At 46.6% G+C, this 17426-nt stretch overlaps 2 protein-coding genes across 3 annotated transcripts in view; both read left to right on the top strand.

Moving 5' to 3' along the window:
• Window positions 1-2923, top strand: part of CDS2 (CDP-diacylglycerol synthase 2) — a 42032-nt gene extending 39109 nt beyond the window's left edge. The window contains exons 11-13 of the mRNA XM_081333854.1: window positions 1642-1761; window positions 2372-2475; window positions 2701-2923. Of these exons, the coding sequence (XP_081189980.1) occupies window positions 1642-1761; window positions 2372-2475; window positions 2701-2830 (354 nt within the window). The 3' untranslated portion in view covers window positions 2831-2923. The remainder of the gene's footprint in view (window positions 1-1641; window positions 1762-2371; window positions 2476-2700) is intronic.
• Window positions 2924-3209: 286 nt separating this feature from the next.
• The window catches only part of ARHGAP25 (Rho GTPase activating protein 25), a 44859-nt gene continuing 30642 nt past the window's right edge, over window positions 3210-17426 (top strand). The window contains exon 1 of one of the 2 annotated variants that reach the window (XM_081333848.1): window positions 3210-5610. Coding sequence is in view for 1 of the 2 variants with exons in the window: in XM_081333847.1 (XP_081189973.1) it covers window positions 12479-12539 (61 nt within the window). In the remaining variant the exon portion in view is untranslated. Of the gene's footprint in view, window positions 5611-12475; window positions 12540-17426 lie in introns of those variants that run through there. The other variant, XM_081333847.1, reaches the window with a different exon arrangement.

Genomic DNA, 17426 nt, shown 5'->3' with positions numbered 1-17426 from the left:
GAGTAAGGGGTGAAATAGGTATTATTTTCATTTTGGTCCCTAAAACTCTCCAACCCCTAAAAAGAACTTTCGGAGAATATTTCTCATTTTAGGAGGGAGCTAAATGGGCAGATAAGATCTTAAGCCTTTTGTAAGACTTACAACAGGATATATGTATGTGTGTGTATGCGTATACATTTCTCAATATATTTTAATATATTAAGAATGTGTGTGTGTGCACGCGCGCGTGTGCCAAAATAAGATTCAGTCCATCAGTGTCTCACTGTTGACCTCCAAGGTTGGGTCAGGACGGTGCAGGGTGCCAAATCACATTATGGTTGGAACCCAAGTTCAGAGAATCAGCCAAAATTGAACTAAGGGATAAATGCAAACAGAGGCCCTGAAGACATCCCACAGAACCTAGGGCTGAGTTCCAGACCATATTAGATTTTTGGTTTAATTCCTCTCATAAATGAGCCTTTGGCCTTTAATTTGACTTCAGATAATGATGGTCAAACTCGGACGATGTGATTAATACTAACACATCTTGTAGGACAGGGCTTTTCCACCTTTTCACCCACTGTACCACTTTTAGGATATGACAACATCCGAGTACCACCAGTTGCCTAGCAAGGTGTCAAAAACTTGATGACAAAAAAGTGATGAAGTACAGTAGCCCTCAACTTACAAGAGTTCGCTTAGTGACTGTTCGAAATTACAATGGCACTGAAAAAAGTGCCCCCCCCAAGCCACAGCCGAGCAAGACACCTCCCTCCCCGCCCGGCAGCGCTCTTCCTCCTGTCTGAGGTTTTCATTGTTGTGAGCATTTCTCTTGAGGATTGGCAGTGGGGGTGGGGTGGGGGGTGTTTGGTTTTTATTCCCCCATTTGCTGGGTGGTTTCAGCAGGTTTTGGTCACTTCGCATGACCCTGGGACACTGTGACCGTCATAAATATGAATCAGTTGCCAAGCATCTGAATGTAAATCACAAGACCCTGGAGATGCTGCAACATTCCAGCTGATCGGCGCTTCTTCAGGGCTCAACAGAAGTGCCAGGATCAGCACTTCCACTGAGCCCTGACAGCCCCGAAAAAGCGCTGATCTTGGTGCTTTTGCTCAGCCCTGACAGCTCTGCAGCTCCAGCCATCTCTTCCTCAGTCTTGTGCGGTGCTGCCACCGGTTCAGCTCATTCCCCTCTCCCACTACCACTTTTCTAGGATGGTTGCGTACCACCTACCAGGTGCCAGTGTACCACAGGTGGTACCCGTACCACTGGTTGAAAAGCCCTGTTGTAGGAGATGACCAGACTGAGCACAAGGGAGGGGTCAAGCACGTCATCAGCCTCAAGTTCCTTCGTGTCCACAAGACATCTAAGTCCAGCCCACTTTGAATTCCATCGGTTCTCATTTACTGCCAATTTGCTTTGACCTTTGGTAGCTCAGATTCTTGCAGAGAGCTTAAGCTTGCAATAAACCTATATATTTATTTGAACTGCCTGGATCTTCTGATTTCCCCACGCTTGACACTCCTGTTGGAAGTTCATGAGGCCCTGTTGGCAAAACAGGAGCTCTTCGTAGTGAACCAATAAACTGGCCAGAAAGCTGAGCCCCGAGGAGCAAGGTGTGAGGCATGCCACTGACCTGGCCCGTTTTCCTTCCTGCAGAAGACTGTCCGGATGTATCCCTTCCAGATCCACAGTATTGCCCTCTCCACTTTTGCATCCCTGATTGGACCTTTTGGGGGTTTCTTCGCCAGCGGTTTCAAAAGAGCGTTCAAAATCAAGGTAGGTCCCAGCTGGGCAGCAGTAGCAGCGTCCCAGCGGTTGTAAAACTGTTTTTAGTCTGATCAAATTCTTCTGTTGCGTTTCTTGGAAGAGATGTTTTATTATTGATTAAATTGATGTCTTTATGGTGCACAATCATTGTGGTGGTTGTCCTGCTCCCTTCTCAACAGCAACCCTTAGAGGTGGGTGGGCAAAGAGAGGGACTGACCCAAGACATCCGGCCAGCTTCTTGAGCCTAAAGAAGGAGTAGAAATCACAGTTCTTCTCGTTTCTAATTGGGAATCCTTGTTTAACAACCACAGTCGGGACCAGCAACTTAGTGAGCAGTTGCTAAGTGAAAGTGGGCTGCTTGCTTCAGTTTTGCTGTGCTTTACACCCCTGTGAAGCTGAGTGAGGAGTATAGCTAGATATAGTCCTGGATCAGGGATGCTTTATTTTGCATTCTTGCACTGGGGGTATGGGGTGGACTGGATGTCCTCAAGTACCCCTTCCAACTCTAGCTTTCAGTGATATAGGTTCCGCTAGTGTTCAGTTTTTTTTCCTAATTTTCTCATGGATTGAATATTGGAATTCATGAAGGCTGAATAAAACGTTTTCTTTTAATTGGCAGGACTTTGCCAACACCATCCCCGGGCATGGGGGCATCATGGATCGATTTGACTGCCAGTATTTGATGGCCACCTTTGTCAATGTGTATATTGCCAGCTTTATCAGGTAAAGGTTGTGAAGTAAACACCACACAGAACTCCTGTTTCACAGAGTTCGGACTGAGTTGCTGGCAGCTTTGTGGTCATCAACACCTGAAAAGTAGAACTGGGACACCCCCCCAGTGAGCTGTATAAGGATTGGTTTGAATGGGAAGCAAGGGGAGTGAGCCTCCTACCATTCTGGTAGAAACAGTCTATCTGACCACCCCCATTCTTGTGTTCTTCTTTCCAGGGGCCCCAATCCGAGCAAGCTGATCCAGCAGCTCTTAACGCTGCGGCCTGATCAACAGCTGAACATCTTCAATACGCTAAAGGCTCACCTGCTCGACAGGGGGGTGCTTCCCGGTTCTGAGGACGCGTAGACAGCTCGGCCCCCGGGCTGTGACTGAATAAGGGCGAGCACCCCCCCACCCCCCGCCATAGGATCCCTGCCCACCTATCCACCTTGCCTGGTCTAGCACAATAACCAAGCTGAGCCCCTCTTACTTTCCCCTTTCTTCCATATCAAAGGGGTCGTGTCGGTGGTTTGCGTGGGACAGTTTGTCTGCTTCTGAGCAGACAGGAGAGAGGGCTTCGCTTGGAAGAAATTGGGGCGCAGAGGAACCGACTTGGCTGAGTCTTTCAGAACGCAGCCTTCCCTTCAGAGCTATGCTTGGGGGTTTTCTCCTCCTGGGGGTGGGTGGGGGTCTCATTTGTTTTTCCCCCAGGGTGAGGTGGACAGAGAGATGGGAGAAAGGAAGCGGCCAACGGGGGGTGGGGGGGAGAGATACTACTCTGTAGCTCAGAAAAGGAAAGGGGCCTGCTTGTGCACCGACGTTCCCTTCCTGAACTGTGCTATGTAGCCAACGTGGTTGTATCATTTGACCAAACTGTCGAGACCAGAATAACCAAGATGCCGGCCATGCTGGCTTCCCCAGGAGCTGCTCAGCAACTCTTTTTTGCCAGGTAGCAATTTGCATTCTTGGTGGTTGGGAAGCGTGTGTGCCTCCGTCTGTGTGTGTGTGTGTGTATGTGCACGTGTGTGCGCCTTGGCCATTTCCCTGTACAGAAATGCTACAAGATTGCAGAACTTCCCAAACTGGATTGTTTGGAAAAGAAATTTCTGTTCCCTTTAAACAGCTAGTCCTGGCACTGTTTTGTGTCAATAGGCTTGCGGCCTCCGCTCTGTTCATGCAAGCCTGTGATGCTGTAGTATTTGCTCATTCTTCCTTGCATCATAGAAATGCAGCTAGCGAGGAGGGTCCGAGTCAAATTGTTCTGGGATTCCTCTTTAAAAAAATCAGAAAAGATAACAGTTTTTCTTCCTATTTGAAGAGGTAATTATTGCATCTTTACCTTAATGAAACAGAGCTTCATTAGATTAGAAAAGAGATTCCTGGCAGGAAAAAAAAATCCCCCAAAGATTACAGAAATATATATTAAAAAATATTGCTCACATCTTATGCAACTTAGAAATAAATTATAAAAAGAATTTCATTTTGGCAAAAAAAGAAGGTGTACAAAATACAGAAATATTTGACTACTGAAACCAAAGACTCGGCCTCCTGAAAATTTAAGACGCACGCTTGCCCACCTTGATGCTTCCAGAAAAGGAAGGACTGCAACTTCCACAATCCCCAACGAGTGGGACTACTGATCATGCTAGTTAGGGATAACAGAAACCATAATTCAGCCCATCTTAAAGAGGGCTCAGGTTGAGTGAGGGTGCTTTGAAGAGCAGAGGCAGCCCAGCCAGAGCAGTCATATATGCAGGGCTGGCTTCAGTCTTGGATGTCGTGCAGTTTAGAAAGTTCTTTATCTGTTGTTTTTTTTTTGGTCTGATATGAAATTCTTCATTATCTGCTAATGGTTGCACTCCTAGCAAGACGGGAGGTTTCACGTGACAGCAGAAAAATCTGTACAGAGAAGAACATGCTTGTTTTTTCAAGTGTTGGAATATAGGTGAATATCTGGTAACAGGGACCATTCGGTCAGATTAGCTTTCTTTCTGACCTGAATTGGTGATTTCTTTTTCTTTTTGCTCAGATGTATTAGAAATCGATAGGATTTGAAGCTGTGTTTCTGGACGGCAGTGTTGTTTCCCACGGATGCAGACTTTTTTGGCCCTTACAGATGTGTGGACTTCAGCTCCCAAAATCCTTAGCAAAGGCTGGCTGGTGGGGGAAATCTTGGAGGCTGGAGACGGCCAGTGTTGGCCACCAATGCAGCTGTGTCAGGAGTTCAGGTCTGTCTGGTAATAAAGGCTGTCTCCCTTGAGCGTGCTTTTGAGAGGAAGGGAAGGGAATTCCTCTCCTTGCAGCATGAGAAATGTCTAAGGTTGAAAGCTTGTGACTGTCCAAACAGCCTCACCCATTCTTGCCCCCTCTTGATATATGATACCTTCAACTCCCAGCATCCTTCAGCTATCACGGCCAGAGATTGGTGGAGAATTGTGGGAACTCTAGCCCTATGGAGGTTACAATCTGGAGAAAATTGCATTACGCCCTGGACCTAACTGGCGCAGGGACATGGTTGAGGTTGCTAATTCTCCTGTCCTCTTTGCTCTCTTGTCATCTTGAGTTTTTAAGACAGTTGACAGAACCAAGAATCGTCCCTTTGAGCTGCATGGCTTGAGATTGTGGAGGCACCAGGAGCGTTCTGGGCCTGGAAACCTCTCCAGGGAGGCAGAGTGTCTGGGAAGAGGATCGGCTGGGATCTTAACCTCATTCCCATCCTGATCTCCCCCCCCCCCCTGTACATCCCCTACATGTAGAGAAGACAACGCCACCTGTTGCTGGCTTCCTTCCCAGCACCTGTTCGTGAACGAGAAGGCCAGAGCCCCGTGTGCTTCAGGATGTGTGAATAGCTACATGGGTCCCTGCATGCAAGGAAAGGGAGGCAGAATCGCTTTTCATGATGCCAAACCGTTTGCTGTCCAGAAAATCAGCACAACGTGAGTTTGCTTCTGAAAGGAAGCTAGCTGAAGCTGGTGTCTGCAGGAACAGCAAAGCAGGCTTGTCTTCTGTCCTGTTGCTCCTGCAGATGCTCTAATCCAGGGGTCCCCAACCTGTGGCCCGCTGCCCACTAGTGGGCCATGAGGGGATTGCAACCGGGCCACGGAAATGGCCGACAAGCACACGCATCCTCCTGGCATGAAGAGCAGGTGAGTGTGTGCACACTTGTCATTGGCATGAGCGGCAGGTGTGTTTGATGGCTGCTTATGTGGAACCATCCCCCTGTCTCCCCCCCCCCTTCCCCCCTCCCCCCAGTCTGCAAAGCCGGAAACGCTGGGGAAATCTGCTTTAAACTAGATGGAGGCTTGTTATGGTTTCTATGTAAGGAAAGGTGTGGCAGGAAGGAAGTGAGCTGGCACATGTATGGACAGAATTTGGGTGTATATTGATGAAGGTGAAAATAATGTTGGCTAGAAGGCAGCTGCAGTGGGGATCCCCCTGAGCAGAACTAGGACTCTTGCCATTGTTGGCGTCAGTCTACTCAGCTCCAGAAAACCTTGTTTGATTTGGGGGGTTTTCTAATAAACAGAGAGGTGTTCTCCCCACCTCCACTCACAGCATGGCCTGATACCAAAATGCAACAGAAAAATAAGTACAGGAAGTGAAGAGAGTGTCATAGTTTACCCTTTCAAAAAGGCTCTGACTAAAGTCTTCTGAAAGCAGGGCTTAGACCAAACATGTAAATTCATACGTGTAGACGAATCCTTTGAACTGAACGTTGTCCTTGATGAGGAAGGTGGGTTACATTACCTGTTCCGCACAGGCTGTTTTGCCTGCAACCCTGACCATCAACACCCTAGTTTTGCTACGGGGCTGGAAGTATCGTTAGGCAAGGGAGCTAACAAGGAATTCAACGGCATCAAGGGAAATCAGAAGAGGCCGCAGGATGGTGCACAGCATCTTTTCAGAAAGCCTTGTAGGACCTGGATCCAAGCCCTGGCCCGCCCATTTCTTGAGCAACCGTCATCTGAAGGTGTTTGTGTGGTCTTGAAGCCAGACGTAAGGATTGGTGGAGATACTGCAGATAGATGTAGACGGTGGATTGTTCGGTAGGCAGGGACATGTGTGTGTGTGTGTGTGTGTGAAGCAGTTGGGCACCAGTTGTGGGTCAGCTCTTTTATTCCACCCTGTCGAGCAGCCTAAGCTGTGGGAGGCAAGGTGTAGCATTTTAAGACAGGTTCTCAACCTCAGCACCTTGAAGCCCCCAGATCTTGAATATTGCTGAGGTTGAGAAACACTTTTTAGGGGATGGATAATGTTCTCATGTGCTTCCACTTGATGCTTGCTTGGACCTCCAGGCCTCCAGATGCCTCTTCAAGAAGAAGCAAGATTCTGAGGAGCACTGGAGAAATTTCTACGTCCTGTAGTTTAGGAGCCTTCCAATTTGGCAATTTTAAAACTTGTGAACTTCAACAGCACATGCTGGCTGGGGAGTTCTCGGAGTTGAAGTCCACAAGTCTTAAAAGTCGCCAAGTTTGGAGACCCCTGCTATAACTGAAAAAGCCAGCATCCTCTAGCCAGGTCCCCCTTTCTCTCCCCCCCCCCAATATCTCCTTCTGCTAAACAACTCCAGATGTTGGCAGTTAGTCTAGGGCACCAGTGGCTTCCTGTAGACAGCACCTAAAGCTGGCCATATTAGTCCTGCCAGCATAGCTACGTGAGCACCTTGTATCTTCCTAGCCTTTAGCTCCATTCAGAAATTGTTTCCTACCGCAACTGATTCTTTCTCTCCATTCCCTCTTGCCGTGCCCTGTGCTTATTTCTCTGTGCAGTGTCCTTTTGAGGAAGAGATGTTGATGGCTGTATCGTTTCTTTTGCAAATGCCCATAAAGCAGGAGAGTCGGCAGGGTGGGTTCAAAAAGGTCAGGATGGGGGCCACACTGGTGCAGTCCAAAATCTCTGCATTTTTTATGTGTGTTGCAAACGGGCGGAGCTTCAATTGCACTGTTGTGGCCACCAACCTGACTTTTTTGACCATATCCAGCAAGGCACCCTTGCCAATGGCTAATCTTTGAGTTATATGAGTTTTAAAAAATTTTTTGTTGCTGTTTTGTTCTGTCAAAATGTGAAATATTGTACAAAGGCATTTTACCCTATTTATATACTGTAATGTTATTAAATAAAACGTATCTAAAGTAATTACTTGTACATGCAATATTGGAAAAAGGGCGTATTTTCAATTGGTTAGTTGAAGCAGCTGGCTGAGACTTCGCAGAAGAGCATTTCGATGTGAATCACCTTTGCAAACCACAACATCTGCACCATCCTTAATTGGCACGCAGAGTTGGGTGAGCCGGATTTCTTTCAGCTTCTGCCGGAATGGATGGTTCATTTCCAAGGTTTGTAAAACATGGGTGCAACAAGACGGCAGGGGCTGTGAACAGTGCAAACAAAACTAAACAGGCAGCAGTGCTGTAAAAATCCATTAGATTTATATAGGCTTGCAACAAGTGACTATTAAAGGAAAAAAGGAAGTAATTTTATTTATTATTTTCCAATCTAAGACCAACCGAACCAACAAAACATATATAGCAGTTAAGAAAAAAAACCAACATAAATTATCCAAAAAAGGAAAACTTTAGCCTGATTCCTGCAGGCTAAAAGTTATCAGTGAGCATTTTGTCACCATTTTTGATTCATTTAGAAAGATTGTTTAAAGGGATAGTAGAGATCTTGGGAGAGAAGCAATTGGGATTGTAAATTTTAATTTTCATTAAAGGTAAAGGTAAAGGTTCCCCCGCACATGCGTGCTAGTCGTTTCCGACTCTAGGGGCCGGTGCTCATCTCCATTTCAAAGCCGAAGAGCCACCGCTTGTCCGAGGACGTCTCCGTGGTCATGTGGCCGGCATGACTAGACGCCAAAGGTGGGAGTGGGGAAAGAACAGCTAGAAAGTCTTTGGAGTGTTTAGTCTGCTCGTCTCAGCCCACAAAGTTGGGAATGACTAAAAGGCAGTGGTGCTCTAGGTCAGGGGTGTCCCAACATTGGCAACTGTAAGAGTTATGGACTCCCAAAATTCCCCAGCCCGCATGGTTGAAGTCTTAAAAGTTGCCAAGGTCGGAGACCGCTGACCTACGTCAAGCTGCCACCACCTCCATCTTCTGGTGTCACTTGGTCTTTGGGTAGAAGAGCTGACTGCGTGGGCTGTAGACCTTTCACTTCCACTGCAAGGCAACATAAGACCTTGGCATGACGCATTAGTCACAAGTTGGGCAAAACTGGGAGAGCTTGCAGGCTCCTTAGAGATTCAAGAGTAGATACGCATTCACCAAATATCTCCATGGGGAACCTTCCCTACACCACAGACCCAGGGGAGATTATCGGTCTAAAAACATCCCTTCTTCAGAGCAGTGTATGGACTTCAATTCCCAGAATTCTCCAGCCACCACGCTTGTGGAGTTCTGATAAAATGTGGTCCAACCTTTCTGACTTGGTGGAAATTGTGGCATGGGGGGGGGAGAGGGAATGGTTGCATGTGTTGCTTTCACAAACGCAAATCTACACGTTATAACACTGTTTCTCTGTCCATGGGCCCCTGGGGGGCTGCAATGTCACGGGGTCTACGAAGACTTGAAGAAACGTTATGATTTAAATCTTGAGTTAAGTCTTGGGGGTCCAAAGCCATAAAAGGTATTTAAAGAGGGCCTGTGGTGACGAAAAGGTTGAGAACCATTGAGCAGGGGGCTGGACTAGAAGACCTCCAAGGTCCCTTCCAGCTCCTATTGTGTTCTGTTCTGTTACAGCAGGGTTGTCAATCTGCCAACCCACAGGCCAGTTGCATCATACGGAGGCCACGCCCACCCCAGCTCTGGCAATGCGGAAAAAAACGTGATACATCACGACACGTCACGTGACGTGGCGAGTTTGACACCTGTGTGTTACAGCATTACAGTAGAATTGAAGGGGGGAAATCATTGACGCCACTAGTTGTGTATTTCAACCCAACCCATGAAATGTTTGCAAATCAGATAGTTGAGATGTCCAGGAAGTGCAAGCCATAGTATTCCATCTGATACTCAATGGAAGTGAAAATTGGACTTTAAAGGAGCGAGGTAGGAAGAATATTGCAGAATGCGGCTGCACGGGTAGTGATGGGAGCACCCCGATACTTCCATATTACACCCCTCCTGCGTGAGCTGCATTGGTTACCGGTTCCCCTCCGAGTGAGATTTAAGGTGCTGGTACTTACCTTTAAAGCCCTACATGGCTTAGGACCGGGATACTTGCAGGATCATCTGCTGCCAGGAACGAATTCCCATCGCCCAGTACGCTCACACAGAGAAGGCCTCCTCAGGGTACCGTCGGCTAGACAATGTCGGCTGGCGACCCCCAGGGGAAGAGCCTTCTCTGTGGCAGCACTAGCCCTGTGGAACCAGCTCCCCCATGAGCTTCGGATGGCCCCAGATCTCTGGTCCTTTCGCCGCGGCCTCAAAACACTCCTTTTCCACCTGGCTGACCTGGACTGACAGGGATTTTAATTATGTTTTTAATTTTTAACTTTAAGTTTTAATTTATTTTAATTTTAATTTTAATTTTAATTTATTGTACAGAGGCCTTTAATTTTAATTTTTATCTTAACTTCTGTATTATATGTTACTGTTGTTAGCCGCCCTGAGTCCTTCGGGAGATAGGGCGGCATATAAGTCCCAATAATAAATAAATAAATAAAATAAATATTGATGCTTTTGAATTTTGGTGTTGGAGAAGACTCCTGAGAAGACCATGGGTAATCAAGAACACAAACCAATGGTTCATTGAACAAAGCCTAAAGTGATGTTTCCTGCTCTGGCACTGTGACTGCAAATTAAAAAAACTGCATCCTCTAAAACAGGTGGGGAACGGTGGCCCCTTTATGACTTGTGGACTTCCACAATTCCTGAGCCAGGGTGGGAGTTGAAGTCCACAAGTCATAAAGGGGCCATCGTTCGCCAACCCTGCTCTAAAAGATGCCAATTTTGAATTACTCTGTTTGCCCTTGTTCTGGAACCACAGGCATTTGGGGATGGGAGGGGTAACTCTGAAAATTAAAATGGTGGCTCCAATAGCTTGATTGCCATGACCATCTTGTCATCACCCTGCTTGCCCACAGCTCTGTCTTGAAACAAAGGTGAACTCTACTGAGTTAACCCATCCAGTGAGTAAGATACCGTCAGAACCCATTCTTTCCCTGGGGGGGGGAGGACCTATTTCATTTCTTCTTCATCTCTTTCTGCCATTCTCCTGAGGGGGAGGGGGGAAGGGTCTGTGGTATGGCTCTCTGCTTAGCTACAATGTATCCTTTCCACTGTTCCTATATCCTTACTCCTTGAACTGTCTCTCCCTTGATGTTACCTTGGGGTGAGAAAGGAATGTGCCTCCAACCATCTGGCTTATCTCGCTGTGGAAGAGAAGGTGTGCAGACCCAACTACATCTTCACAAGCATGGGAAAGGACCCCGTTATCAGCTCTTTTTCCACAGCAGACTTAACCCCTGGGGATTGGCCCATTCAAACCGACCAGATGAACTCTTGGGGTGGGGTTTGCTTGGGACTCTTTTAACCTATTGATCTGAGTGGGAAAGCCTCAGATCCTGCCTTCTATGTCTGCTATCAGCTTCTCCTAATAAAAGTTCCTTTTGGAATGAAACTGTTCCAAGAGTCCTGTTTTTTTGGGATGAGGTTTTGAAGTGGGCCCCGACAGGTATTTTATTTTCATCCCATCTTTATTATTACTGAGATAGAACTATGTGACCAGGAGGTGGTCCTGAAGGATCTAGGTCAGGGGTAGGCAACCTCGGCTCTTTTATGACTCATGGACTTCAACTCCCAGAATTCCTGAGCCAGCTATGTTGAAGTCCATGAGTCATAAAAGAGCCGAGGTTGCCTACCCCCGATCTAGGTGGTACCATGACCCTTGGCTCTAGCAAAGCTCCCTGTCTCAATCAGAAGCTCTTTGGCCAGATCAGGAAGCAGACAGGACAAGATTGCTTGGAGCTCTCTCAGTCTGACCTGCTGTGTTTTCCCTTCCCTTCTTATAGCAAGAGTGTTGAGGTGAGGCCAGTCTGAATGTCTTTCTAATGCTTTGTTTGTTTCTGGGCTAAAAGCTTGGTTGTGTGGTGTAGGGAAGGTTTCCCATGGAGATATTTGGTGGATGCGTATCTACTCTTGAATCTCTAAGGAGCCTGCAAGCTCTCCCAGTTTTGCCCAACTTGTGACTAATGCGTCATGCCAAGGTCTTATGTTGCCTTGCAGTGGAAGTGAAAGGTCTACAGCCCACGCAGTCAGCTCTTCTACCCAAAGACCAAGTGACACCAGAAGATGGAGGTGGTGGCAGCTTGACGTAGGTCAGGGGTCTCCAACCTTGGCAACTAAGACTTCAACCATGCTGGCTGGGGAATTTTGGAAGTTAAAGTCCATAACTCTTACAGTTGCCAATGTTGGACACCCCTGACCTAGAGCATCACTGCCTTTTAGTCATTCCCAACTTTGTGGGCTGAGACGAGCAGACTAAACACTCCAAAGACTTTCTAGCTGTTCTTTCCCCAGTCCCGCCTGCCCGCCCGCCTCCGGCTTTAGTCCATCAACTTCACATGCAGAAGGCTCACTTCCTCAAAGCTGGTGAGACAGCAGCACCCATGTGTTTAGCCACCCAGGGCGGGTGCCTTGCATGGCACGTCTGTGGTTTTGCAGAGGAACGCTCCAGAGAACATGGAGCTAAATGCAACCAAGGACCTACCAAGAATGAAGGTGACCCCACCAGGTTCTTCCTGTCTGTGAAATGAACTGAAGTCAGACTAACATCTGGAAAGCGAGGGAACTAACTTTGTGCCACAAGAAAGCAAGAGAGAACTATCTGTATGTCACAGAGGATCCCACACTGGGTAGGCGGAAGTTGTTGGCAAACCAACGAGACTTTGCTTTTCTCAAGGAAGCTCAAACGTCAATTGAAAATCATCTCTCCAGTGCTCATAGTCTGGAGCAGGAGAAAGGACCCACGCTACGGGCCCCTGCGTGGATGCAAGCCTTACAGCTGGAGCTGGGATGTCTCTCAAATTTCCTCGTCACTGGGATTTGCATCTGAAGAAGAATATGTCCAAAATAGGTATTCTCTTATTTTAAAAAATGAGTTGAGGAGTCTATAGTAGCCCTAGACTTTGTCCTCGGGTTCGGTGTGTAAAGGCTGTGAAAACGTGGAATTGCTCCCTTTGCAGGCTGTGTAGAGATTTAAACCCAGGTGAGCCACTCAAGGCTCTCCTCTCCTGCTTCCTCAGTCTGCCTCTTGTGGGTCTCAGGGTTGGTTTGGGTTTGAAAGGCTTCTGCTGAGGTCCAGCCCTCCTCCTAGCAATAGGCAAATGTTGCCCCTTGAGACAAAGAGCTGTATCTAGTGATAGGCCATTTTAGGCTCTGATTTAAATGCATCACCCAGTTTTGCTCAGTTCTTTTGCAGTTCCGTATAGCAGGCAGGTGGTTTTGTTCTTGCAAGGTCATGCTCTGGCTTTTGACTTCATGTAGATTTAGAATCTGTGGGGTTCCAGCGTTCCATTCTCACAAGCTGGAAGAAGCCATCCCCCCCCCGCAACTTCTGTGATGCCCATTTGGCAAAAAAACAGCCAGAGGGCTGTTTGATGGGCACCATTCAAGCCCATCAAATCATTTTCTTGTCTTGCCGAGAAAGAACCCCCATCTAACCTCACCCCACAAGGTTGACTGCATCCATTTCTTTTTTTCAACCACTTTTCAGACTGTGTCAAATAAGGGAAGGTGTATTGAAACAGGAGGGGAATCTGCAGTTAGGGCGATCTTGATTGGAGGTTGAAGTTTCTGGTGGATCAATCATTTGCGCTGTAGCATCTCTTGAGGGTCACGATGGGTCAGACACGACTTCGCAACTAACAACAACAACATCTCTGTTGAATTAGTGTTCCCGTTGAGCCCGCAAAATCTCCATTTTTGAGGGTGTCAACATCAAGCGCATTCTTTGCTTTGAGCAGTTAAGTCAAAATCTCTGGCCCTCCATGCCTTCTGATGCCATTTCAATGAGTCTTCAAGAAAAGGGACACAGCACATGGTCCTGCAGGAAACGGGTTCTGTGAGTCCTGATCTTGTCAGTTGCTTTCCCCAAGGATCCCTGCTGTACTAGGTTTTGGCACCTGCCAGTGGACAGTATCTGATCATGAGCACTTTGTGATTCAAGAGGCATTTTAGCTCACTGCTCCTCAGCCTAGTAGGGAGGGCTGTGCTCTGCTTCCAAGAACCTCCAGCAGAAGTTAGAGGTTCCATGGTCAAGCATTGTTGACTTACCGTTCTCCAACACCTTCCCTTTTCCCTCCAACTTCCCCTCCCATTTTCATTTTCTCTCCCCCTCCAACCCAACAGTGCAGCATTTCTCCTCATCATGTAGAGAAGAAATACATGTGATCGTCATTTTACTACTTGAGGTCTTTTGCTCGCCTTGTCCTTTTTGTCTAAATAAAGATTTTTTTGTATCGTTGCAAAAGATGGAATTCCCCACACTTGCAAATTCCCCTTGCTTTAATGTGGTCGGGAGTTTTTATATATTTGTGATAGCTTTCTCTAGGAGAAAACTAACCTGTAAGTTGTAGATTAGTGCAGTTTTAGACTATGGTTTTGAAAGGCAATGAACTAGGAGAATAAATCTATGTAGAAAGAATGTTGTGGTTCCTTAAATCAAAAGTGGTTAGTTTTCAGGTTTAAGTCACCTGTGACCATTGGACTAATTTCAAAGGTTTCTGCAAGAGTCCACTTCAGATTTATGATGAAAGCTTGATCCCTTCTCAATTGCCTCATGCTTGAAGTCAGTCTGGGGAAAGCATGTCCTTGATCAGTTTAGACTTCAGGCCTAGCGTTATTTTCTTCAGTCCTTCGCACCCCATCAGGGAAGGTAGATTGTGGGAAGGCAGCCTGTAGCAAGAGAAAAAGAATTTCCACTGCTGTCTTACTGAAAATTGAACCTGTAGATTATTGGGGGGGGGGGCGGAAACAGGAAGAGTCTTGCAGAAATGAAATAATTTAAATAAAAATGGAAGTAAAACTATAAGTTTAGCACTTCAAAAGTCAGATATGTACCTCGGACAACTTTCTGATTTCTACTTTATATTATTCTGTTTTTTTATTTAAAAAGTTTTACAATACATTTTAACAAAACACAACCCCACCCCACCCCCTTCCCACTCCCCAACCCTCCCCAGCCCCTCCCTCCCTTCCCCCTCCCCCCTCCCCGACTTCCCAGAGCTAAGTACAGGGTATAAAAATACAAACAATCATAATCTACCTTATGCAAACAATCATAAACTGTTAAAGCTATCGCACTTTAACTCATATAAATTAACTCCAAACAGTATAAATATCACATCAATAATTATTCAAATTCTGGATAATACTTTTTAGTCCCATATTTACTCCACAGTATCTCTCTGTTGCAAATAGTCTTTCAAGTACACTAAAATCTTTGCCATATCCTCCAAGTTGGAAACCTTTAAAGTCCATTCTTCTATAATCGGCAGTTCTTTCTTCTTCCAATATTGCCCTACTAAAAGTCTTACTGCCGTAGTTAAATTCAACATCCGCTTGATATCCACAACAGTAGTGTCAATAAAAATACCCAATAAAAACAACTACAGACAAAACAAATTTACATCAATCATTAAAAAACCAATTTTCTATTCTTCTTTCCACCTGGTCTTTAATTTTCCATACTAAAACCAAATTTATACAATCTTTCCTTCTCTTAATATATTATACAGTTTCAAGTTATATTATTCTGTTTTATTCTGTTTTATGCCAGCTCCTATCAGTGGTCAGATTAGCACAGCTGAGCTCCCAGAAAGAATGGGGGTATGGAAAGGGTCTCTGAAGGACCCTCCCTAATTATTTGGATGTAAAGATGTGGGGAGAGATATGTACTTTCAGGCTGGCAAGATTCTATTAATGTAACCTTATATAAATTTAAGAGCTAGTTCTTCTGCGTGTACTTCTTGTTTGGCCTACTCATAAAGTTGACAGCACCACACATAGTTTTTAAATTTTTTGCTCTATTTTATCTTGCCGCAACAGCCAACCTACCACATATGTTTCATTGGGACTGGCATCCACTCACATTTGCGAGCAAGGAGTGGCCGAGACCTTCCTTTCAACAAAAGCGCAAGAGACCTCTCCTGAGACCAACGTTCAAATGTCCACTTGAAATAACACATCAGTCTTAAACTTCTGTTTAACCCACTTTTCTTTGAAAAAAACACATTCCCAAATGGTTATCTTGCCTTTAACCTCTCTCACGGAATTTTAAAAATAATAATATAGCCACTCTAGTACTTATAATAATGTTTTCATCTTTTAAATCTGCGTCCCTGAATAATTTTAAAAAATTATCAATGTCCTAGGAATAAAAGCAATCTCAGATTTTGACTTTAGAGTCACTTAAGCAATTTTAAAAAAACAATGATTGAAAGAAGGCAGCATCATCCCAGGTCCCTACTGTTGGCAAGTTCTACATGGAAATCTCCACAAAGTCAAGTTTTTGGTTTCTCTTTTTCAATTTTTCCTTTTTTTAATTTTTTTATTGCATTTTAAAATGTAACTAAATAAATAAGGTTGCCAAAACAGAGGTGAACAATTTCTTTTTGGCTTTCCAAAGTCAGTGGAAATAGCTGGCTCAGGAATCAGCTCCCTCTGTTCCTGGAGGAAACTGATTATCTGGACCCGTACCAATCGGGCTTCAGGCCCGGACACAGCACGGAGACGGCATTGGTTGCGCTGGTGAATGATCTCTGGAGGGCTAGGGACAGGGGTTGCTCCTCTGTCCTGGTCCTATTAGATCTCTCAGCGGCGTTCGATACCATCGACCATGGTATCTTACTGCGGCGTCTCAGGGGGCTGGGAGTGGGAGGCACCGTTTTACGGTGGTTCTCCTCCTACCTCCAGGGCCGCTCGCAGTCGGTGTTGACAGGAGGGCAGAGATCCGCCCCGAGGTCTCTCATTTGTGGAGTCCCTCAGGGGTCGGTTCTCTCGCCTCTCCTGTTCAACATCTATATGAAGCCGCTGGGCGAGATCATTCGTGGTTTTGGGGTGGGGTATCATCAGTACGCTGATGATACCCAACTTTTTCTTTCCACCCCGAACCAACCCAGTGATGCCCTCTCCGTGATGTCCCGGTGCCTGGAGGCGGTTCAGGTCTGGATGGGGAGAAACAGGCTTCGTCTCAATCCCGCCAAGACTGAGTGGCTGTGCATATCGGCATCTCGGGTTAACCAAGTTATTCCATCCTTAATGATGGGGGGTGAGGTGTTACCCCCCGTTGATAGGGCTCGCAACTTGGGCGTCCTCCTGGATTCACGGCTCAATTTCGAAGACCATATAGGAGCCGTGACCAGGGGGGCTTTTGCCCAGGTTCGCCTGGTGCGCCAGTTGCGTCCCTATCTGGACCGAGACGCCCTACGCACAGTTACTCATGCGCTTGTGACCTCCCGTTTGGACTACTGTAACGCTCTCTACATGGGGCTGCCCTTGAAGACCACTCGGAGGCTTCAACTGGTGCAGAATGCGGCCGCGCGAGTTGTAATGGGGGTTTCCCGATACTCCCATGTAACACCTCTACTCCGTGAGCTGCATTGGCTTCCGGTTGCCCTCCGGGTGAAATTCAAGGTGCTGGTTATCACCTATAAAGCCCTACATGGCCTGGGTCCGGGATATCTGAGGGAACACCTGCTGCCGGCATCAAATGCCCTTCGCCCAGTGCGCTCCCACAGGGAGGGTCTGCTCAGGGTCCCGCCGGTAAGAGACTGCCTGCCCTCTGGAACCAGCTGCCGGTGGAGCTGAGAACTGCCCCCGACCTTCGATCATTCCGCCGGGGCCTGAAGACCTGGCTCTTCGAGCTCTCGGGCCCAGACTGAGGAGGAATTTTTAATTTGGGGTTCTTTTTAACTGACTACAGGGTTAATTTAATATTTTTTAATTTGTTTCTTAATTTTTG

This window comes from Vipera berus (genome assembly GCF_964194415.1).
Source record: "Vipera berus genome assembly, chromosome: 8".
Classification (NCBI taxonomy): domain Eukaryota; kingdom Metazoa; phylum Chordata; class Lepidosauria; order Squamata; family Viperidae; genus Vipera; species Vipera berus.
This window is presented reverse-complemented; position numbering and strand designations above follow the sequence as displayed.